General features: G+C 36.9%; 1 protein-coding gene across 3 annotated transcripts in view; it reads left to right on the top strand.

Annotated features, from left to right (window-relative positions):
* The window catches only part of PLA2R1 (phospholipase A2 receptor 1), a 129,531-nt gene that overhangs the window by 82,173 nt on the left and 22,319 nt on the right, over positions 1-25,039 (top strand). For all 3 annotated transcript variants that reach the window (XM_040475154.1, XM_040475155.1, XM_040475156.1), the window contains exons 12-20: positions 5,442-5,644; positions 7,351-7,496; positions 10,778-10,862; positions 13,268-13,400; positions 13,989-14,024; positions 14,502-14,659; positions 19,783-19,847; positions 20,119-20,222; positions 22,041-22,180. In XM_040475154.1, the coding sequence (XP_040331088.1) occupies positions 5,442-5,644; positions 7,351-7,496; positions 10,778-10,862; positions 13,268-13,400; positions 13,989-14,024; positions 14,502-14,659; positions 19,783-19,847; positions 20,119-20,222; positions 22,041-22,180 (1,070 nt within the window). The remainder of the gene's footprint in view (positions 1-5,441; positions 5,645-7,350; positions 7,497-10,777; positions 10,863-13,267; positions 13,401-13,988; positions 14,025-14,501; positions 14,660-19,782; positions 19,848-20,118; positions 20,223-22,040; positions 22,181-25,039) is intronic.

Here is a 25,039-nt window from a genome sequence, read left to right as displayed (position 1 = left end):
CTAATATTTTGTCATAGCAAATCCCAAACATCATATTGTTTCATCCACAAATATTTCAATATCATCTCTAAAAGATAAAGACTTCTTTTTAAAAAATGTGAATATAAGACAATTATTACAGCTAAAAGTAATTAACTATAATTTCATAATATCATAAGTCTTCAGTTAATGCTCACATTTCTAAATGATTCATAATATTATACAACAGATTTTACAGTTTGTCTGAATCAGGATCCAAAAAGGTTTATACATTTGCAATTGGTTGATAGATCCCCTAAAGTCTATTTTAATCTCTACATTTCCTTCTTCTTTGCCCCCTCCTATTTTTAAAAAAATTTATTTGTTGATGCAAGTGGGTTGTTTGTCCTGCAGAGTTTCCTACAGTCTGGACTTTTTGATTGAATCCCCGTATGTTGTTTAATGCGTTACTCTATCCTCTTTATTTTCCATAAAATTGACATTTTTATTTTTAAGAAGGTAGAATCAAAGGCATTATATAATTCAGATTTTCTTTTCTTTTGGAAAACCATTTCACAAGTAGTTGTGTGTTCTATCTTAAGGCACATAATGTTCACTTTTCTCACTTTTTGCAATGTTAGAAGCCGCTAATTATCAATGCCTAGATCCATTGATTCCTTAGGGGTTACTTCATAGCTTCGTATCTGGGATATCTTTATAAAGAGATAGTTTCCTGCTATTTTACTAAAACAACAACAGCAAAGAGACTGTGGCACTTCATATTTTAAGAGAAGTAACTATTCAGGTAAAACAGGAAAACCAGTTTTGATACATACTAACTAGTACCAGTAATTAAAGGGAAAAAATGGAGACTTTCTTATTTAGGGACACTAAATGGGATAACTCCAGAACATTTACCCCAGTTGTCCCAAGTCAATAGAAATCTTCTGCCAGTGACAAAGAAAATGGGATGCCAGTAGAGTAAATCAGATCTCTTTTTCTTGAAAGTGCCCTCCACATAGCAAAGAAAAGTCTGTCCAGCAGGTAGATAGGTTGATCCATTTTAACGCTTCCCAGAGTTCTGAAATGAGGACAAACATATTCTCATTTCTGGGCACTCTTTGGGTATTTTCATATTTTTTTTTGTAATGATGTAAGTAACTGTCATACAAGGTAAAAGTGGGATCAGAGATCTTTACGGAAATGCTGTGATCACACACAGAAAATAAACATGACTATAGAAAAGGAGGAACATAATTGAGGGGAAGACTCAATCATTGATTCAACAGCTATGTATTGAATGCCTGCCTATTCTGTACCTTGGCATTGTCTCATAGTAGACTTAGTTAAATCTGTTTTCAAATTCTGCATCAAACCCCTCACTGTGTGGCCTTAGGCAAGTTACCAAACCTCTGTGCCCCAATTTTTCCATTAGCAAACTGTAAATACTGATATGATATCCATCTCAGAGTTTTTGAAGTTAAATAAAGACCATATAAAATACCTAACAGCATTACACGGAAGCTACCCCCATTGCATCACTTTTCTGCATGAAGATGGAGAAAAGGACAGAGAAGAAAGGTGGGTAGATCATATGATCATATGATTTTTTTTCTTTTAGTCTATTGATATGGTGGATTACATTAATTGGTTTTCAAATGTGGAATTATGTTTGCACACCTGGAATAAATCTCACTTGGTCATAGTAAAAAAAAAAAAAATGATTGGAAAGGGTTATTGCAAGGAATGGGAAAATAACTAAACAGACTAAAGAAAAATAATTGTCCAGAGGCTCTGAAGGCCCAGCTACAGTTACCCCCTACCCTGAGGCCACAAATAGATTTTGTTTGTTTGCTTTCAGATATTTGACCAGAGAGGTGAAAAATGGAGGCTTTCTCACCTCAGTTCAATTTATATGGTTAGATAGCTTTGTCAAATGGAAGGGGCTAGAGCAGTGAGTTGGAATTTCTTAATTGACCCAAAGTTATCCTATTCGTGTTTTTTTAAATGTTTATTTATTTTTGAGAGAGAGAGAGAGAGAGAGTAAGTGTGCGAGCAGGGGAGGGGCAGAGAGATGAGGGACAGAGGATTTGAAGCAGGCTCTGTGCTGACAGCAGAGAGCCCAATGCAGGGCTCTAACTCACAAAACCGTGAGATGTGACCTGAGCCAGAGTCAGATGCTTAACCGCCTAAGCCACTCATTCATGTTCCATGGACAGAGTGAAGGGGGATAGACGGAGGGTAAGGCAGATAAGGAGAATCAGTTTAAATGTGAGATTCACCACTGAGAAACAGAATGATAACTTTTCTCCAATGGGAGATGAATTATTGAATTTGAGAACAATATCTCTGGGAGAAAAACCCCCTCCACTCCCACCCATACCCTACCTTTATTATTTGGCTTTTGTAAGCATGCCTACAATATAGGATTATAAATTCGGTTTATATCTCCCTTATCCCAGTCTCCCTTTATTACACTGCTTTACTGCTTCTTTGGGGCTGAGACTCCAAAATTCGGGTCAAATGTTCCATTAAGTTAACCACTTTAGAATCCCAGTAACATTCCCACAGCACTTTCACCTTCATAGTAGTTCACAAACATCTCCTTCTCTACTAATGAAGATGAGTTGAGTATCTATAGTATCTAAAACCAAAGCTATTTAATCATTGTCTGATGTGAAAAAGTAAGACAAAATGCAAGACCAACAACAAAAAAAGTATATTACATTTTAAATTTGCTGAATCGAGCTTTTTAAAAATTCCTTGAACGTGCAAGCAGAACTCATGCCACAAAATCCCAGCTTTTGTAATAAACAGTCAAAAAAGAATAGAAGCAACATCTTAGGGCTGGTTTTAGCCCTTCCTATCTTTCAGGGTGCTTTTAAATACATTATTCCATTTGATCTTCATGAAAACCACTGAGGAAAAAAAGGAATTCTTATCCCCACATTTCAGACAAGGGTTTTTTTGTGTGTGTGATTAATTAACTTGTTTGAATTTTGAGTTACTAAATATTTGTGCTGAGACTAGAAGCCCATACTTCAGGTTCCAAGTCAAGGATGCTGGGGAAGGATGATGGAATTGAGAGGGAATGCATGTACCCAGCTCTCTCAACTAGAGCAACTCCATTAGCATATTATGTTTGAGGCTTTCGTGTGGATTTCCATAGCTCAATTTCATTACAATCTCATCACAGGGGAGTATGCAACATCCCCTCTTTTGTTCAGGACCCAGCTAGATTGTGAGATGCATTCCAAAGTTACATTGAACAGGACTGCAAAGCTCCATTCATGACAGATTGCAGTTGCATGCTATAATCTTTTCTCCTTGTGTGGCCCCCAATCATTTTTCATTCATCTTTAACACTACCTAGGTGTTCTGGCCAATGGAGTCGACTAACGGCTTTTGTATAGACCAACTCTCTTTTGACTTTCTTTGCTTCTATACAGGTCATACTAGTCATGTTTTCTTGTTTACTACTGGACATTTTCACCTTTGTGGGTCTCTCTGACATATCAGCGCGCGCGCGCGCACACACACACACACACACACACACACACACACACGACTGTAGGCTTCTTGTGGATGGCCATGATGCCTGGTGTCTAACACAGTGTGTACACTCAGGATTGCTGAAGACACAAACACTGGTTCTGTAGCCCCCTTATTCTTTCTCCTTTTCCACAAACTCTTCCATTCCTTTAGGAGAGGATCCTTGTATGTCCTCCTCTGTCTTCTTTCTTCTCTCTTCCCCTCTTCTTCAACCCTCTCTTTAGTCTTTCTGTGAGTGTAAAATAACCACCCATGGCTGACAAGGATAAGTCCAGTTACCATGTGTTTAAAAAAAAATTGAAGCCATTCTTTGTGATGGAAATTAAGTAAAACACATATATAGTCCCAAGTAACTACATTTTAAAAAGTGCCTTTAGGTCCAGAGTCATCAGAGTCCTCAGATGCTCCATCTCTAATTGCTTGCTTTTTTTTCACAAGCATCCCTTGAAAACTCTTTTTCTCCTTTTCAGCCCTCAAAACACAGCTAAAATGTCAGTTGCTGCAAATCCTTTACTGATATCCCGAGGCATACTCCATCACCCCTTCTGAAATCTTCCACAGAAATCTTACTATAGTACTTCACACATTATGTTCAACGAATTAATGTGTCTATGCCTCACACAATTAATAAACACAATTAATGTGTTTATGCCTCACATAAGGGCTGGGGGTTGTTTGCTTTATTTTGTTTTGTCCTCCTTTGTCTAGTAGCTAATATACAGACTAGCCTGGTATGTAGATATAGATGCACAATTTTGTTGTGGTTGAATTTGATTTAGATAGATGAATTATCACTTTGGCTTCAAGAAAAAAAGTTCATTCTTACTCAATTTTTATTCTATTTTTCAAATGGGATTGTTTTCTATTATTCACCAAAAATTGAGAGTTATTTTTTTTTTTTTTAGCTATCCTACGAGTTGTATAGAGTTAACAACAAACTTGGCACCTTAACTCAACAAAGAAATTGTTTCTATGGAAAAACATGGTTAATTTTCCAAAATGTTCAAACATACACAAAAGAATAGAGCTTCATCCAGAACTAGATGGTCTTCCCCTTTTCCTTAATGTCTGCCTTGATTCCTGCCCCCAGTTTTACTCCATACGTAATTTAGCTCATTCTCTCCACTCTCCCATGGTTGGCAGTTTGGTTTTCTGTGGTGCATCTTGCAGTCTGCCTTGAATCCATCATTTATGTATTTTCCTGGTCAAATCTATTTCTCAGAGGGTAAGCACTATGCATTTTTCATTGTTGATTTTTCACAATGGGGTATGAGAGCATGATGTACAGAGTAAGTGCTCAGTAAATGGTGGGCTAAATTTTTCTCTGCTCAGTTAAAAAAAAGTGCAATAATTGGAAGTAGAGGAATTTGGCATTTGATTGAAATATTGGGGATTTGATTGGCTATGGGGGATATTTCAGTCCCAGGTTAAACAGTGCCTAGTTTTCTATCATTTATCATCTGAGCTCAAAATGTCCAAATTTCAGTCTTCACACAGGCTCTCTACCCTCACTTTTTCATCTTCTATTCTTTCCTCCAAAGATGAAGAGAAGATAGTCCTGTTAGTAAAGCATTCTTTCTCATCTTTATTGTTCTTATGTGGTCTCTTCATTATGAGATGTCAGTTATGCAACACTCCAAAGACCAGTATTCCAAGAACAAAATGTTCTAGTCATTCTGGTATTAAAAAGTGCTGTTTTCAGGGTGCCTGGGTGACTCAGTCTGTTAAATGTCTGACTCTTGATTTTGGCTCAGGTCATGATCTCACAGTTGATGAGACTGAGCCCCACATTGGGCTCTGCGCTGACAGTGTGGAACCTGCTTGGGATCTCTCTCTCTATCCCTCCCCAACTCACGTTCATTCTCTCTCTCTCTCTCTCTCTGTCTCTCAAAATAAATAAACATTTTTTAAGTGTTGTTTTCTGCTTTTAGGCTACAGTGGTGGCTGTGTTGTCATGCGAGGAAGGAATCCACCTGGTCGCTGGGAAGTGAAGGACTGCAGACAATTTAAGGCAATGTCCCTGTGTAAGCAACCAGTGGGAAATCAGGAGAAAACGGAGCAGGAAGAGAGATGGCCCTTTCACCCCTGCTACTTGGACTGGGAATCAGAGCCTGGCTTGGCGAGCTGCTTCAAGGTGATGCCAAGGGTATCTAGACATTCTGAATGGAACAAACATTATTTCAGTTTTGTCCATGTATCTCCAATTCCTTTATTCCAGAGCAGTGCCTGGCACACAGCAGGTACTTAATATTTGTTGGCTGCCTCTATCTTTTCAATTATATTCCAAAATTTTAAGTTGAAAGACTGACATATCCCTGGTGATACTGAAGGCCTCTTCACGAAGATTGTTATCCAGGCCCCAGTCAATGTTATTTTTGTTGCAATGTACTCCTCACTGGGTATTGAAATGATACAATTCCATATCGTTTGTAAGAAAAAGAATAAAGTATTTCTTATGGAATACTATCATTTTGCTGCTAAGAATAGCTTTTGCAGCTTGCCAGACATCTGAGGATCAAACAAATTAATACATATACTTGATATATGTGTGTACCTGTGTGTATGAAAAGTGTGAAGAAATGTCTTTTTGCAAATCAGCTTTAGATCCTAGATATAAATCACTACCTACAATCCTCTTATCATGAAATATCTGTGAATGCACTCAATTTAATGTACGCATGCACAATCCTACACTGAATTCATTGGGTAACACTGACCTCACAAAGCAGTAAGTTAAACTTTACAAATGAGCAAACTGAGGCAGCAGGATGAAGTGATTTGCCCAAGATCCCAATTACTTGTTGACAGAATTGGAATAAATTCCTGGTCTTGGGAATCCCAGTTCAGTGCTTTTTCTACCATATATTACCCTGACGTGACAACAAATGTAAAGGTGTGTTTGATGGGCATGGTGGTAGGATTGATGAATTTTAAGTGATTCAAGAAAAGGTTCCCAGAGGAGCTGAGTTTTGACATATAATTTAAAAGATGGAAAGGCTGTGCTGTGGCCCAGAGGACTGGGAAAACCATTTATTCTGGTCTCAGCAAATCAGAGCTTGGCGAAGCCTGGCCGCAGGGTGCCTGCCTGGCATCAGAAACTCGGGAGCAGTGTCAGGCAATTAAAAACAAGGAGGGCACAGAGGCCCAGGATTTGGAGTTCTGTGTTTTTGGGCCCTTACCCTTGATCTTAAATAAAGTCAGGACCAGACTCTCCATTTGACTGACTTCTTCCTGCTATTGCAAGGACAGCTGAGAAACAGCAGAGAATTTAGGCACAGCTAAAACCCAAAGAACTTAGTAATATACCTGCCCTAGGTCCCAGGTCTCATTTCTCATTTCTTGCTGTGGGTCAGCCAGATTCATGATCCTTCAGCCAATTCTAATTTGTCAGAAGGCAATCTGGTGGGATGGAAATTCATGGGCTCCTGCAGGAAGGAGTGCTGGATGTAATCCTAGTCCTGCCTATTTGTAGCTCTGTGACTGAAATTTGTAATCTCTCTTAGTCTGACTCTCATTGTCTCTTGACAAACATTTATTAAGGGACAAGTATATGCCAGTTACAGGAAATTTAGAAGAAAAAAAAAGGAACTCAAGGAATTCCTTTATAAAACAGCTGATTCCTTCTATCATTCTCATGAATTTGTTGTGAGAATAAAATGAGATAACAGTTTTACGATGAGTAGACACATTCTAGTTCAATAAATGTTATTTTCCCCTACTGGGTCAAGCTTTTAATATAGATTAATGACAATTATATTACTGTTATTTTCTTGTCGAGAATTAAACCACCTCACCTTATCCATGATAGTGTCAACTTTTCTTTGCTTCTTACTAAACCAGGTATTTCACAGTGAAAAAGTCCTGATGAAAAGAACATGGAGAGAAGCAGAAGCATTTTGTGAAGAATTTGGAGCTCATCTTGCAAGCTTTGCCCATATTGAGGAAGAGAATTTTGTGAATGAGCTTTTGCATTCAAAATTCAATAGGTAAATACTTGTTCATTTTGAAAAATGCAATCAAATATTCTGTCTCCCAGTTATGAGTTCTCAGGGAAGAGTATCCCAAATATTTGTTTAAAATCTCAAGTATTTAAGCCTAAAAGCAACTAGCCATTAGTTGTGAAAGAAAAATACATACATATACATTTTTATATTTATATTGCACCCAGTTCTCATTACATAAAACAAAGAACAAAGTGATGATTGTTTTGATATTTGAAATTTTTTCTGTGTACTTCAAATCAGAATTTTAGAGCTTCTCTGCCAAACTCAGTAATTATCTAGCCCCGTGATTTTCAAACTGTTGCCTGGGAATCCCAAGAGTCCTGGAACTCAGGACTAGGAAGGGAACAAGAGACAGAAGTCCCGCTTCTGTGCTCGCTGACCTACGAGAGCGCTCCCACCAGCTCCTCTTCTATTTATTTTGTTATAATAGAGTCCATGTAAGATTTTGCTTGGAAAAAAAAGAAAGCCCTATTGATTGATTCCCAATTTTACATTTGAGGAACCAGGCATTCACTTGTTGGCATCTACCTCGCAAGTTTACAGAATCTTTAACTGCATGGAGTTAGAAAATCAATTTAGTTTAAACTTGAAGAAACGTAAAAGGCTTGTACTATTTTCTACCCAATACAAAAATTCGCTCTGCGGTATTCCTGTGGTCATCTTCTGTCTGCACAATTCCTTTCAGAGTGCTTCTTATTTGGGAGAATGCCCGTTCCATTACTGGAGGGTGATTTCAAAGATCGACTTTCTAGTAAGCCAGAGCAATACAGATCAAGTTTACTCTATTTTTGGTTATTTGAGGACAGCCATTATGTTCTCTTTTAGTGAGCCTTCTTATCCATTGGCCTCTTTCTGTAAAATGTTCTTGTCAACTAGCATACATGTTTGGAATATCTTCTATGGAAGGGGTACTTTTATATGCATAGTTGGCTGGAGCATGCAATAGATAGGATGGACAAAATCTCACCCCTGAGAATGTTGTAGTCTAAGGGGGCCTGACTCCCTGGCTCCACACATTTATTTAGTAAAAACAAATGTAACACCAAGTACTATGCTCTAAGCTCTGGAAATCTGGAGTCTCAATGAAACACTTGCTTGAATCACAGAGAAAAATCCAGAACAACTTTTTGAGGAAAATCCTGGTCTTCCCATAAGTTTCCTTTAGGATATTCCACAAAAAGATTAATATGTAATATCTATCAAATTATTCATCTCCAACATCAACAGTAATGACCTTAATGGTAGGAGTCGTTGACAACATCTCCCAATGTGAGTTTCACAGAGCACTGTTGGGGGGGGGAAAGTCAAATATGTTTGCAAAACAAGGCACAAACTTGGAAATTTGCCATATGCCTTAGCATTGTAAAGGCTTCTAGAAGGAAGCACTTTCTTTGACCACAAATCTCCCTCTTTTTTTTTTTTTTTTTTTTGAGAATACTTATCAACATTCCATGGAACTGCTAGTGTCTATGGGAAATGCTGACCAAAAAATCATGCTTCCCAAATTTGGCTGATTATCACACTCACTTGGGACACCTTATAATACAGAGCCCTCTGGTCTCACACCAGAGCTGCTGAGTCAGATTCTCTCAGACTGAAGAAAAGTTCAAGAAGCTTCCTGATTAATTGGATTGTTAGTCTGGTATGAGGCCACAGATCCAAGGGATATGGGATTATCTCCATCCTTCTAAGTTGTAACTTTGCTTCATGACTTTAGCCCCTTGCAAAACATCCTTTCATACTTGAGTATAGTGAGGTTTGCTATGTGAAACAAACATGTGCAAACTGCTTCCAAATTTGCTGTGAGATCAAATATCATTATGTCATTTCTATTTCTATAAGTTCTCACACTTGAAATTACTTTAATATTAAGCATCTATCAAATTATTAATCTTTAGCACTTAATCATAAAAGCTATATAATATTACTTTGTGCCCAGACTGCCAGGGAGTTCAACAAAATTTCATGTTTGCTTAGAGCAAATAAACCAAATCTCATAGTTAGCATATATTCTCCTCCTTATGGCACTGATTTTCTATTTCTATTTTATTATTTATTATGTTATTAAAAATCATACAATTTTAGGAAATGGATGAAGAGAAAATTAATGCCAGTTCATTACCTAAGAGCCAGGACATATCAGGAAAAATGTTGAACTCTGTGAGTAAAGGAACAAAAAGTTCTCAAGGCAGGAGAGTGATATGAATTTCCAGCCTAGACCATTGATGTTAAGGTACCTGGCTTAACCTTAAGGCAGCATCCTCTGCCTCCATAACCTTATAAGTTGTAAATTGTAAACTGTAATCATGGCAGTTGCCAGCCAGGCCCCAGTGACCTCTCGGATTTCTAAGTCACATTTTACTTTCATTTGTATTGTTCAGGCACAGTAGCTCTCATATTTGAGAAGTGGATGCTTCAGAATAGTCTTTCTTCTCTGTACTAATGAAAATAAAGCATCTGTCATGATTTCTGAATCTTTTAAATCTTTAATTCTCCAAATTATTCTCAGAAAATTGTCTTAGTGAGATGGGTTATTGTACAGTTAGAATTTATTGGTTGATTTATTGAGTACTCTGTGGTTTGATGTATTTTTCCTCCACCTAATAGGAGGGAAGATGGTTCTCTGTGAGGTTTCTCACCACATCTAACCCAGTGGTGACTGCTGAAGTTAATCTACTGTGCCTCAGACTGATTTGCTATGAAATTATTTATGCTGGGATCTGAAAAAAACAAAAAAAACAAAATCTACTGTGTACCTTCTATTAAAGGGGGTGGTGGTAATTAACCTTCAGAGAATACATGAACATTTGACCAAAAAAAAAAAAAAAGCAACAAATCAAAGCATAGTAAAGTAATAAATACATAGGAAATAGTAAAAAGTCCTCTAGGGAAAAGATGCTCCAAAATTTCTTACCAACTTGCTTTCATGTGTTCTTATCTTGATTGAAAGGTGTTGCCACTCCTAATGAACATGAGAAAGCAATGTTCTCAATATAGGTTGACTTTTCCCCCAACCGCACGTCACCAGTGAGCGCAATAAGCCAAGAGAAACGGGAAGCCAGGCTAATCTTCTCTACATTCATTTCATAGCTCAGGTTTTGCATAAAGGAAATGTTCAATAAATGTTTGTTTGACTTGATCCATCCTGCCAGTAGTATCAGCTGTTTCCTACACACATAATTACTTTAAAATATTTCTTCAACCTTTTACATAATGTTATGAATTCAATAGGAAGAGCCAAGTTTTTGTTTTTCTATTCACAGGACAGAAGAAAGGCAGTTCTGGATTGGATTTAATAAAAGAAACCCACTGAATGCTGGCTCCTGGGAGTGGTCTGATGGGACTCCTGTAAGTTTTTCCAAACTGAAGAAAAGGAAATGAATTCAAAACAGGTGGCCCTGGAACACCTTGGTAAACCAGCCAGCAGAAACTGGAAATAATGACTATATTTCCTGTGACTCAGACCCAGATCGAAAACTGCACCAGATCTCAGTACCATTAGAGTAATTTCTGCAAAGTCCTGGGAAACCTTTACTAGCCACATAGATCTGAGGCCAACTGTAGGATCTTATCCTGGAAAGAGATCAAAGATCTCTGAAATGTCCCCAGACTATCTCCCATGTGAAGTCTCAAGAAAGAAGCAACCATTGTTTAAAATAATATGAGGCTTTGTTTACCCCACCCTCCCTCTCTGTCTTAGTACCTAATTATATGAATGTGGGACCCAAGTCCAGATTACAATGGAAAAAAACCATTTCAGTTTATCTCTAAAAGGACAGAAATGCCACACTTAGAAATACCATCTCCTCAACCAGAGCAAGTTATTCAGAAAGAAAAAATAATACTTGGCTTTTCATTCAGCCTCATGCTTGTAAAATCCTCTGTGAAGGAAAGAAAGAAGAAACTCCTCCCTATTACATTTTTTTCAGGCGCAATGAGGAAGTCTCACATTTCCCTCAAGATGATAGGGAAAAAATGGAAGCAGTATCCCAGATTGAAATGGGATTCATCTGAGGTCCATGCAAAATCAAGTTATTCAGTTTCACCTGTGAAACGGGGCTACTAGCAAGAGTCGGCAGTGAGCATTTAATGCAGCTGCTATTTACTGAACCTGAATTATGTTCCAAACACTGGGTTGAATGTGCCGCAGCATGATCTCATTTCCCCTTATGATGATTCAGTGCAGTGGTTATTAGAATGCTTAAATAGTTTGCCTAAAATAATGCTTCAGAGAGCCAGGATTTGTACACACGTTGTCTGCCTCCAAAGCTATGATGTTACAATGTCTCCCAGTTGGCCAAAGTTTGACGTAGTAAAGATCAATAGAGAAATAAGATCTCTAGCCCCACTAGAGAAAATCTGTGGCAAGGAAAGGATCTGTGGAAAACTCTATGTGGGAAACAAAAATAATAAGGCCATGCTAGTCAAACATATATATATATATATACATATATATATATATATATATAAAACGTATTTTCACCTCAGTGCTGCTTCTCTGAGAAGGATATCGGGACCAGAGAGTAGGAAGAGATCTTAGAAATCACGCAGCCCCACCCATCTATTTTGCTGTCAAAGAAACTGAGGCCCAGAGAGTGGAAGGAACTTAGCAGAGTCCGCCTGCTACATAAATGGCAGCCACCATATGGCACACTTGGGTGATTAATGTCAATGTGGCACTTGAAAAATTAAATGTGCCGTGTAGAGGTTGAGAATGCTTCCTTTTGTTTTAGTAAAGCAGTCTTATTAGTAATAGCGAGGAACAATTTGGTTCAGAATAAATGAGATAAAGCCATGAAGCAGTGCACTGAGTTCCTCACCACCACTCCCTACTAGACAAAACAAATATTCAAATGCACACCTTTGCCTGAATCTGAGCTTACATACATGTAAGCTAGATGAGTTATTGTGTGATTGTGTACATGTTTGAAGAGGAGTATTACGTTTCAAACATCCTCTTTTTCCCAAATTTTTGCTCCAGTTTTACTTGTGGTCCATCCATTCTTCTGTCAGGTAGCCATTAAATCATTGAGAAGAATGAATCTTTACTTCATATCCCTATACATGATCATTCATGAAAAGTGTGGATCGTTTCCCAATTAAAGCCAGTGATGAATTAAAATTTAGTGACTGAAGACGAAAAGCTTAGCATACATGCAAAAGAATCTACATCACAGAAGGGACTCAAATCTGACAGATCAGAGCCTTTCAGAAGTTCACCCAGGGTCCCAGGACAAGCCTATTGCAGCCAGTGAGACAACAGTACAACCTCAGAAGGGAGCATGCACCTGATTTGTTCTCTCTGGAGAAAGGAATAGCATGCTTCTTTTTAGGAAAAAAGCATCCTTAAGGAAAAATGCTAATTTGGTTAGCTTGTTCTTTGCAAATGTGGGACAATCTTTAAATGCGCTCTTTTTTTTTTAAATTTTTTTTAATGTTTATTTATTTTTGAGACAGAGACAGACAGAGCATGAACGGGGAAGGGTCAGAGAGAGGGAGACACAGAATCTGAAACAGGCTCCAGGCTCTGAGCTGTCAGCACAGAGCCGACGCGGGGCTCGAACTCACGGACCACAAGATCATGACCTGAGCCGAAGTTGGCCGCTTAACCGACTGAGCCACCCAGGCGCCCCTAAATGCAATTTTATCCAGACATTTCTTAAGCTTCCTCCAGAAGCCTATTGTGATTTATTTACAGAGAAACTTTTTGTGGGGGATCATCATTAAGAAATAATGAACTTGATCTGCTGCAGGTTGTCTCTTCATTTTTAGACAATACTTATTTTGGAGAAGATGCAAGAAATTGTGCTATTTATAAAGCAAATAAAACATTGCTGCCCTTGCACTGTGGTTCCAAACGTGAATGGATATGCAAGATTCCAAGAGGTAAAAATAGTAATAAGATATTTACTATGTGTTTGCTTTCTAATAATCCATAGCACTTTTCCAAGTGAAGAGTTACAGAAATCTAAAATGTAAGCATCCTGGTCTACAGTACCAACAACCCTCGTGATGAACCAAATTGCACGAGTTGAGCAAAGGATGCATCGTAGGGGAATGAGAAAAGGTGACACCACGGCAGTACGCTAATTTAGTTAATGGGAAACAAAGATAACCAACTGTATTGTGGAATATGATATTTTTCAAGTACAGTCTGGAAGAAATGTCACTGTGACATGACAAGCAAACCAAATCACTTGTCAAATGAGTAAGAGAAAACACCCGCCACAGTGTGTGCCACACAGTAGGCCCTTGACAAGTGCTCACATCCTTTCTTCTTTAATCAGAGGCCTCTCTTGAGCCTCCTTTTCAGGTTTGAGAACTAACCATATTTCAGACAGCACAAAAGTACCTGGTTTTTAAATGCTCTTTTAAAGAGCAAAGTCCAAGATGTTGTGTTTAGAGCTGCAGTACTTCAGAGTTGGCGCACTTGTTAAGAAACGTCCCTCAACGTGGCTTGTTTTCACTTTGCAGATGTGAGACCCAAGATTCCACCCTGGTACCAGTACGGTAAGAGCTATCCTGGCGGTTCTTCAATTTCTAACTACCTGCTGTCATATACAATTACTGTATTATTACAGTCCTCCAATCGAGCCTCTCTTTTCTTATTTCAATCCAGAACTAATTTGCTCAAAGTAACTAATAATCAAATTAATAAAAGTCATTAAATATGATTAAAGATTAGTATTATAGCTTAACACTCTTTTCATGACATGTGACTTTAAAATATGCATTTATCCCAGACCTTGGAATACAAATGTAGTTTTCTTAGCTATACCAAGGAAATTAAGCAAATTATATGCTGAGTTATGTGTATGTAAAAATATTTATGTATATGTAAACGCACACATTGTTTTTAATGCTAAGCAACTGAATTACAAATTTGGGGTCGATCATAACATATCCTATTAAGTCTGCATTATATCAGTCAATAGTTTTTGCATGATTTGCATTGGTTTTTGTTTTTTTGGTCTTGTTGTTTTTCAGATGCACCCTGGCTCTTTTATCAGGATGCAGAGTATCTTTTTCATACCTATGCTGCAGAATGGTCCTCCTTTGAGTTTGTCTGTGGCTGGCTACGTGGTGATCTTCTCACAATTCATTCTGCACATGAGCAAGAATTTATCCTCAGGAAAATAAGAGCGGTATTTCAGTATAATTAACCATGAGAGATTCAGAGCTTAGCCCCTTCTTCAGTCTTTGGGAGGATTTTTTTTTTTTTTATTTCAGACATTTATTTAAGTTTCATTAAAAGCCACAGGTTTTTTAAGAATTGTTTTTCTTTTTCGTATAGGGATTAAGAGAAAATAATGGAAACACAGGCTTACTATGTTGGTCATCATATCACTTTTCTTGATTCTTAGTAGCATCACTATGAGTAAGTAGGGCTTTATTGTTTTAGTGAGGGTCATTCAGTCCTTCTGGACATATTTATTCGGAGTCTACTCTTTGAAGGACTTGGGCTCTATCAGTGATTAAAACAGACCAAAATTCCTGCCCTTGTGAAGCTTATAATCTAGTCTGAGAAGAAAGACCATAATCAATATAAGCACATAGCATTAGAAAATAGTTTAGAAAAAGACAAATAGATAAATGGAATGGGAGAAAATAAAGCACAAATGAGAGACATGGTATACTGGGGAGAGGGTAGGGAGAGCACATGGATGATTTAAAGTTCTGAATTTTACTTACAAGAGTACAATATTTATAAGACTCTAAAGACTCAATATTCAGAAAACGATAGGGAGTGGTTTTCCATTTCAATGTAAAACAAAGACTTAGACAATCTTTGAGGAGCTAGGCTAATTGGAAAGGCATCCAAAACCTGTTAAATAATGAAACAGACTGCCAGGAATAGTATATGTTTTCCTTGTGTTTCTTCACCAAGCATTTATTAAGGTAAGTGTTTATTAAGTATTTTTTAAGTATTACTTATTAAGTATTTATTAAGGTAAGTGTCGGGGATTGTGATATTTGTCAAAGACATAATGTCAAGAACACAAAAATGAGATACAGACTCTGTTTTTAAAAAAAACTTGGGGCGCCTGGGTGGCTCAGTCGGTTAAGCGGCCGACTTCGGCTCAGGTCGTGATCTCGCGGTCTGTGAGTTCGAGCCCCGCGTCGGGCTCTGTGCTGACAACTCAGAGCCTGGAGCATGTTTCAGATTCTGTGTCTCCCTCTCTCTCACCCTCCCCTGTTCATGCTCTGTCTCTCCCTGTCTCAAAAATAAATAAAACGTTAAATAAATAAATAAATAAATAAATAAATAAATAAATAAAACTGGAAGTAATAATAAGTGAAAAGGGAGCAATATGTAGAAATTACCAAGGGGACATTAAGGGGAGAAACCTCACTCCCAGTTTTCCTTAGGAAATCTTTGAAAGTAAGGAAAAGACTTTTTTTCTTTTCCATAATTTAACATTATTTCATGATCACCAGGAATCCTTTGTTGAGCTATCATCTTTTCATATGTTTGTAAGTTGATTGTTAAAATGAAGCTCTATATTTAAAGCATCCTTGGGTTGTAAGAGAAATGTCTTCCATTACAGCTCATGGAGCTTTTCCATTTCTATAATCCTGTTTGATGCACAGGAGCCTGTGAGGTGTACGTAGGTCAAGACCACTACTGATTTGTGATGGAAAAAGCTGAACAACAGGGATATTCGATGACAACCTCACAGTCCCACAGACTCAGTGATAGACCAATCGCTAGAACATGATGTTCCCCACTATTTTGTGCACTATTTTTACCACCTTTCCTCTCCCACAAATGGAACATTCAAGCCAAAACCATAATGTTAAGTATTAACATGATGTCATAAAATATGTTTGTTTCTTTAACAAGACAGCGGATTCCTGGTGGCAATAACAAGACATCAGGTCAATGTCTGAAAACCAATCCATCCTCTGACATGACAAAGTGTATGTCTCAAAGGGAACTGATATTTGGCCAGTACTTACTGTAACAGTGTCAGGCACTGTGCTAAGTATTAATGTTTAATGGCATTTAATCTTTCCAAGGACTATCTATGGGAAGTCTATTATTAGTACATTTTACAGATGAGGAAGCTGAAACTCCAAAGAGGTGAAGTAACTTGGTTACTTGCACAGCGGCTGAGTGGTGGAATCTGAAAGTGAACCCAGGCCATCTGACTTACGGTGTCATTTTAAAACCCTCTGCTTGCAGCAGAGCAGCGCCATGGGAGGGATATAAGCGCACAATGTCTTCATTATATTAAAATGCTAGTTCTAAAATCCGTCTCCAAAAGATGGTGCCAGCCCTGTCCCAGACATGAGCAATGAAAGACTTCTTTGATCTTTCCAATGAGCTTAGCTCTCCTGGAAACATCTGCAGGTCTTCTATCTTCACCTTTCCCTTAATTCAACCTCCCAATTATTGTGTTTGGGAAGCCAGTGGGGATGGCAGAGTTAATACCTCCCATAGAAGGGAATAATAAAACCCATCGGTTTAGCTGTTTGAGAAGTCATACCTAGCTCTATGATACTAGTTGAGGGCAAAATCTAGTGTGATCTCAAACCACACAAACCTTATGGTATCTTATATGGCAAAACTGTTACCCAGCCTGAGACCATGTTGTTATAAATTGCCCTGTCAGTATCATGGGTGAGCGGCTGACTGATCTAACACCACAAAAGAAAACTACTGGATGGTATAAAATGTGCAGATTGAAAAAGGGGCAAGAGAGGTAAGGGGAAAGGGTATCAATTTAGAAAGAAGAAAACTATAGGTTTCCAAAACAGTTATTATTGCATAATATTGTGGCTGTGTTAGGCACTTTTTGGTGGTGGTGAGAGTAGTGGTATTTATGGTGACCATTTACAGTTCATGAGCGAGAAACTCCATATCTACAAAGGTCCTACTAGAAGGAGTCAGTTCAGAAGCTACTTTATTCCAGGATGGTGAACTAAACATGTCGAGGTCATACCACTCACTTTTGTGGCACACTCATCCTATTAGTGCAGGAAGAATCACAATACTAATTAAATATTTTTAATATTCCATATGTGTTGTATAGTTTCCCTAAAAGAGTAGTAACTTAGAAATGTGAAGAACAAAAATAACAATTGGAAAGTAAAAGAACTATTGAAAAAGAAAGCTGGATACAGTTTTTAAAATCTGAAGAATTTTTTTTTTACAGTGTTTCTATCTTGGAAATGTGGTTAGTCAGTATTTTCTCTTTGAATAACGGAATACCACAGGCATGATGAGAGTGAATTTTTGAGTACTTCTTTTTTGAACCATCTTGTTGGGTTAGATTAATGCCAAAAAAAAAGCCATAGCACTGTGGGAATTGTTTAACATGAACTACTAGCCAAATAGTCCACTCAGCTAACATTTTATGCTGTGTTGTGCAATATTTGCATGTCAAAATTGAAATTTACTCTTATTTTTATAAGTTCATGTCTAAATACTTCTAACAAAAATATATCAAGTCTATTAGTCATCCACCAAAATATGATGTTTTAAAAACCTTAAAATAACTTGGTTTTGGTATTTTTGATGGAAACATTTGAAGAGATGACAGGCTATTCTTCCTTGTATTATATTGTAGATTAATTACTTTGTAGATTATATTAGCTGGTGCTGTATTTTTTTATAAGTATTCTTCCCATATGATGCTATCTATAATGGCTGTCACAAAACATAGTTGATGTTACGAAATCTGTGGTCATATCACATTTCTTTATAGGAAAGAACATTAATAAGTCTTCTATTGTGAATTTATACCTAAGCTAAAATTTAAAACATCTATTTTTCACCATGCATTTTTCACCCTAGCTTCTAGCTTGTCCTTCTTGCTTGCAGCTCTATTCCGTATCCCAACAGGTTGTGGTGTGCCATATAGAGGATTACCATGCTGTAATTGAAGTGGTAATAAATATGTCACTTAAGATGCAGTAGGTATAATTTCTCTTTAGAGGTCCCTAATTGGGGCAGTGAACAATCAGCCTGTGATTTCCACTACTGTTGCATGTGAGACCTCTTTAGATTGAATGAAATTGTTGTGGTTCTCCCACTGAGTTCACAGCCAGTCTCAATGGACCCATTCCAAAGCTTGACAAAAGGAATCTAAATTCAGCATGTAAGAACATGTCCATGAAACAACACCTCAGGGACCCCAAATTATAGTTGCTCCATCTTACATTACTCTCAAATTGCTGATATAGCAGACAGCCACACTATTCAAGGAGTAAAAATACCTGTTTATAAATTAGAATGTTAGAGAGTTGTTAGGTTCTGTTGTATGATGACCCAAAATTCTGTGGGAAAAAAAAATATATCTTAAGGTGTATTCTCCAATTTTTACAGAAGAAATGAAGTGCAAATTTAAATATGCAATGCCTTCAAATTAACAGGCTTTTAGCTTAAAAATTATGTTACATTTCACACACACACACACACACACACACACACACACACACACACACACACTGAGCACACACACAATACAGTATATTGATTTAGAAGTCTTAGAGAAATTCTTACTGCCTCTTCCTCTTTTATAGTTAAAGAGGGAATTTCAATTTCCAGGGTCATCAGTCCGGTATTATATTTGCCATAATGTATGTACATGTCCATGCACACATGTGTGAAGATGGGGTTTCATTTTAGACTTTAGTGTACTGGGATCTGTCTGATAAATAATGGTACAATATCATTAAAATATAGAAATAATTTTCTGATTGTGAAACACTGGAAGTTCTGTCATATTCCTTTGTCCTATATTGTGTCTATTTAAATGGGGAGCATGCTATGACTCAGTTTAAAAGCTTAACAATCAGACTAATGCCAAAAATTCAAAATCTTTTTTACTATTGATGTCTTTGTGCCTTGATTGCTTTCAAACAGCATGGCACAGGCAGTAAACTTCTATAAACTGCTGAGATGATAAAACACTAAATTTTTAGGGAAAAAAAGGAGTCCTATTTTACTTTACAATATTACTTTTTAAAGCCCTCTTATTAAAGTTAGAAAATGTACTTTTAAATACATAGGGAAAGTTGTAAGAAAGATTTTCAATATTTGATTCCAATTTCCCTTCATAATGAGGAGAGAATATTTTAAGATAATGAATTTTCAGGTTCTCTGAAGATGCTAGGCCTAGTGTACTCTTCTTTAGATAATTGGGTAAAATACTAAAGAATAGAAAGCTATTAACAGCAACCCCATTAATCTTAATAGTGAAAAGGGAAAACAAGTAGAATAAACGCTGACATTTTCTTTCTTTCTTTTTTTTTTTAATAGCTATCAAAGTATGGTATAAATTGGTGGATTGGACTTCAAGAAGAAAGAGCCAATGATGAATTTCGGTATGGACCTAGATCAATTTGCATTTTATTTTGTTTGACAGGTTTTATTTGCAGAATGATTGGACTAGATCTTAGTGATCAATTTGTTGAATAGCCTTCAAACATTATCTTTAACTCATAAATTTTCATTTCTCTAACCAAAGACATGAGTATTTTTTTAATTTAGTTAAACATTATGCCTTTAGTCCATACCCCAGAACTTCAAGAATGGTGTTTGGAGACTGGACATACAGAAAAAGAGAAGACCCTAAATTTTTCCATTTTCCTACAGCTGGAGAGATGGAACGCCAGTAACATACCAAAACTGGGACAAGGGAAGAGATGGATCTATGAATAATCAGAGCCAGAGATGTGGCTTCATTTCATCCCTAACAGGTTATTTTACTCATCCATTTTGGGGTTTATAATACAAACTGATAGTTTTCAGGAGGCTTGAAGTCTCCTTTTCATTGCATTAGTTCAGTGAAAAGGTTTTATTTGGCTAATTTGCTTTTTAGTTGAATGTGTTTCATCAGTCTTAAGGTTTAAGGATGGTCATCCCTACAGTTAATTCCATGTGTTCATGTTCTTGAAAATGAATTACAACCAGATGTCATTCCTCAAGAAGCAAAATGGCACCAGAAATAGGCCCATTGACACTGATCAAAAATATACCTGACAAATACTATTCTCTATAAAATGTCAATATGGGCTCATTTTTTAAAATTTTTTTTTCAACGTTTTTATTTAGTTTTGGGACAGAGAGAGACAGAGCATGAACGGGGGAGGGGCAGAGAGAGAGGGAGACACAGAATCGGAAACAGGCTCCAGGCTCCGAGCCATCAGCCCAGAGCCTGACGCGGGGCTCGAACTCACGGACCGCGAGATCGTGACCTGGCTGAAGTCGGACGCTTAACCGACTGCGCCACCCAGGCGCCCCAATATGGGCTCATTTTTAAAATCTCTTCTTAATATTCAGTTTATATTTGGCCAGAACTTTACCCTCTATGAAATTTACTTCCACCTTCCCATTTAAGAAAGATTTTCATTGAATTCAGTATTTTTTTAATGCCTGTCATTAACTGTTTCTTGCCATAGAATACCAACTGTCTCCAAGTTGGATTTAGAAATACATGTACGTTTAAGATGGGTGGGTTTTTTTTTTAATTTATCAGTACAATGTTATTTGGGTTCATTGTCCACTCATATTCACCCCACTCTTTCTATCCTATAAAAGGTAATTATGTTCCTGACTCTTAACAGATTCATAGTGAACCTGTGCATCAAGGCAGGAGAGGGATAAGCACAGAAAGCAATCCTTGGTGGAAGGGTGTCTGCAGAGAAAGGAAAGGAAAAACCACGTTGTTAATCAGCTCTCTTTTGCCAGCAGGTGTCACAACAGCCTACAGAAAGGCTGTTTTGTGATTCTGGAAGACTAGCAGCTACTCTGCATTGAAAATAGCATGCCAGCCCCTCCTTCAAAATGCCTTTTTTTTTTTTTTTTTTTTTTTGGTTCATATCCCTCACTAGAAAACTGAAACCTGCCTTTGCAATTTACATGCATCCCTGCCCTATTCTGGGATTTATAACTTGAATGCTAATGAAATGCATTCTATAACCTTTACTCTGAAAATATAGCTCTTCTAAATTAAAATACATTTTACAGGAGGCTAAGGACTTTGGGATGTATCTTCCTGAGGGCATGTCTATGTGTGCCTGTTTTGTTTAAGGGTGCGTGTTGAAAAGTGCTTCTTTCTTAGAAGTTACAGAGTTAATTTTTCTACATTGTGTATTTTCTAAAGAATTAGAAATTAGAAATGATCATCTATTGTTTTAGAATCTTGTTTCTCTTTATATTGAAATTGAATATTTTAAAACAAAAATATTACTTTACATTCTTCTGTTAACCAAGTTAAATATTCTCAGCACTTTAATCAGTTCTGTGATTTCAACTGTAATATTTCAGTTAGTTGGGGCATTTTTTTCTTTTTTTTGGCATTTGCGAAATTCCTACATTCTCAAATTAGAATTACCGATTTAACATCCTGACCAGTTTGCTCTTGCCATGAGAGAACTCTGTTAGCAGTTTAGTCCAATTTCTAGATTTAAAAAATTATGATAAACCATTAGCAGTCATAAAAATGTGATACACAAAGAATGCTTACAAAGAGTCACCATTATTTCAGGTCATCTCTAACTCATTTACTCCTCCAGGACTCTGGGCTAGTGAAGAGTGTTCAGTTTCTATGCCTAGCATCTGTAAGCGAAAGAAGGTTTGGCTCATAGAGAAAGAGAAAGATATCCCAAAACAACATGGAACATGTCCCAAAGGATGGCTATATATTAACTATAAGGTAAACTCATTTTCAAAAAGTTGCCTGTGTTTCTCTCTTGTAGACATTTTAGAACGTAATTTTAAAAGTAGGTATGGCTTTGAAAAACCAGGAGTTGTCCACTGGACCTGGAATTTTTTTGTCACAGCTTTCAAGAGATTTGAGGTTTTCAAGGTAGGGGCAATCTCTTGGAATAAAGAAACAGCCTTGACACCACCCTTCATTTGTATACTGTTTTTGCTCACAATCCTTCATTGTGCTGTATAACTGTTTCATTAGGCGTGATGCATATGAATGTGTGTAACTGGGCCCTGCCCCCAAATGAGCTGTCAACTCCAGAGGGCACAGACTCCATCTTCCCTTTCTTTTGTGTCTTCCCTGCCTGGAGCTGGCATAGAGCTCTGCCCGCTGTGTGAATTGACCCACTAATAATGTCATCTTGAGCCTCATAAAGCTGGTGCTTCCGTGCAGAATTGAAATTTAAAAAAAAAAAAAATTGCCAGTGGGGATATTGTAAACCAGATTTATTATTTCTGATAATGCCTCCAATTAAGGCCAAGAATTTTTCTCCACTCTATTATGTTTTATAATAAAATAACTTTATAGGCCTTAGGTGTGGAAGTAATTAAAATGCATCCCAAAATATAAAAGTTTAATTCTTTGATAATGGAAAAACCCAAACTGTGTCATAATTTTATATGTTAATATGAAATTGCTCTTTGTTGACAGCCAGTTTTCAATCTGTATATTCAGTTATATTGGCAGAGCCTTCTCTCCTTTATGATCTTCCGTTCACTGTTAATTTGTGATATGGGGCCACTGGGATTTTACACGTATTTGTTGAACACTTACCTCATATTTGGCACTGATTTTTTTAATTGTGGTAAAATTCACATAATATAGAATTTACCATCTTAACCATTTTTAAGTGTTTAGTGAGGTAGTGTTAAGTATATTCACATTGTTGTGCAATGAATCTGCTGACCTTTTTCATCTTGTAAAACTGAAACCCTAAATCCAATAAACAACAACCCCTCATTTCCCCTCTCCCAGCCCCTGGCAACTATAATTCTGCTTTCTGTTTCTGTTAATTTGACTACTTCAGACACTGAGGATAAGTAGAGTTGTACGTTATTTGATCTTTTGTGAGTGGGTTATTTCACTAAGCAGAACGTCCTCCAAGTTCATCCATGTTAGAGCATGTGTCAGAATTTCCTTCCTTTTTGAGACAATAATATTCCATTTTATGTATGTACCACATTTTGTTTTTCCACTCACCCACTGATGACATTTGGGTTTCTTCCACCTTGTGGCTAAGAGTTTTTGCTGGCTGATTTAAAAGATATTTCTTATTTTGTTCAATTCTTTAAATACACAGAATTATTATCCCATCCTATACACAAGAAGACCAAGACTGGTAACATTGTGTGCTTTTTCTGGAAGTTCACAGCAAATAAGTGTCAGGTTGAGAATCAACCTCAGGTTTTCTGACCTCCAGTCAAGTAGTCTTGTCTCTTTCCTACAGTTGCCACTTCATATGAGAATTCTTAAATTACTAGATCAGTTTAGCCCCATGATACAGTCAATCTGGTGGCACTGAGATATCTTCTAAAATATAGTGGTTTTCTAAAACTTTATATGGTATTGAGGTACATTTTTAATAGTCAATACTTTCTGCCTGATTCCTATTTTCCCAAACTATAAAATCTACCAGTTACAAGTAATTTATACATTTCAATATAAGAAACGTAGCAAGTATTCAATAGAACACTGAGTATAACTAAGTCTTTAATTAAAACCTTTGACAATTAGTTCTTTTTATAGCTATTCTATCGTGGTAAAATATATTTAAAATAAAATATGCCATTTTTACCATTTTAAAGGTACAATTCAGTGGCAATAATTATATTCACAATGTTATTCAACCATCCCCTTTATTTCTAAAATTTATCATCATCCCAAACAGAAACCCTGTAACTATTAAGCAGTAACTCCCAATTCCCCATTCCTCCAGCCATGGTAAGTTCTAATCTGTTTCCTATCTCTATGAATTTGCCTGTCTAGATATTTCATGTAAGTGAATTTATACAATATTTGTCCTTTTTTTTCTGGCTTATTTCTCTTTGAATAATGTTTTCACTGTTTATCCATATTATAATGTGTATCAGAACTTCATCCCTCTTTATGACTAACTAATATTCCACACCACATTTTGTTTTGCCATTCATCTGTTGATGGACTTGGGTTGTTTCCACGTTTTGGTTATTGTTAATAAATTTTCAATGACCATTGGCATACAGGTATCTGCTGGAGCCCCTGTTTTCACTTCTTTTGGATATACACCTAGGAATGGAATTGCTACATCATGTACTAATTCTGTGTTTAACTTTTTGAAGAACCAGCAAAATGTTTTTCACATACATGGCTGAACCATTTTACAAGCCTGCTAGCAATGTATGCTAGCAATTTCTCCACATCCTTAACAACACTTGTTATTAGCTATCTTTTTGCATGCATCCTAGTGCATGTCTAGAGTTAATCTCATTATGGTTTGATTTACATTTGCCTAATGGCTAAGGATGTTGAGTGTCTTTTCATGTGCTTATTGACCATTTGTATATTGCCTTTGGAAAACATGTCTATTCAAGTCCTTTGTTTTCATTTGGGTTGTCTTTTTATTGTTGAGTTGTAGGAGTTCTTTATATATTCTAGAAATTAAGCCCCTATCAGATACATGTTTTGCAAGTATTTTCTCCCATTCTGTAGGTTGCCTTTTCTAATGTCTTTTGATGCACAACAGTTTTAATTTTAATGAAGTCCAATTTATCTAATTTCTCTTTTTACTCATGTTTTTGGTGTCATAGCTAAAAATAGTTTGCC

Source organism: Herpailurus yagouaroundi, unplaced genomic scaffold, assembly GCF_014898765.1.
Source record: "Herpailurus yagouaroundi ecotype Mexico unplaced genomic scaffold, PumYag 140, whole genome shotgun sequence".
NCBI lineage: Eukaryota > Metazoa > Chordata > Mammalia > Carnivora > Felidae > Herpailurus > Herpailurus yagouaroundi.
This window is presented reverse-complemented; position numbering and strand designations above follow the sequence as displayed.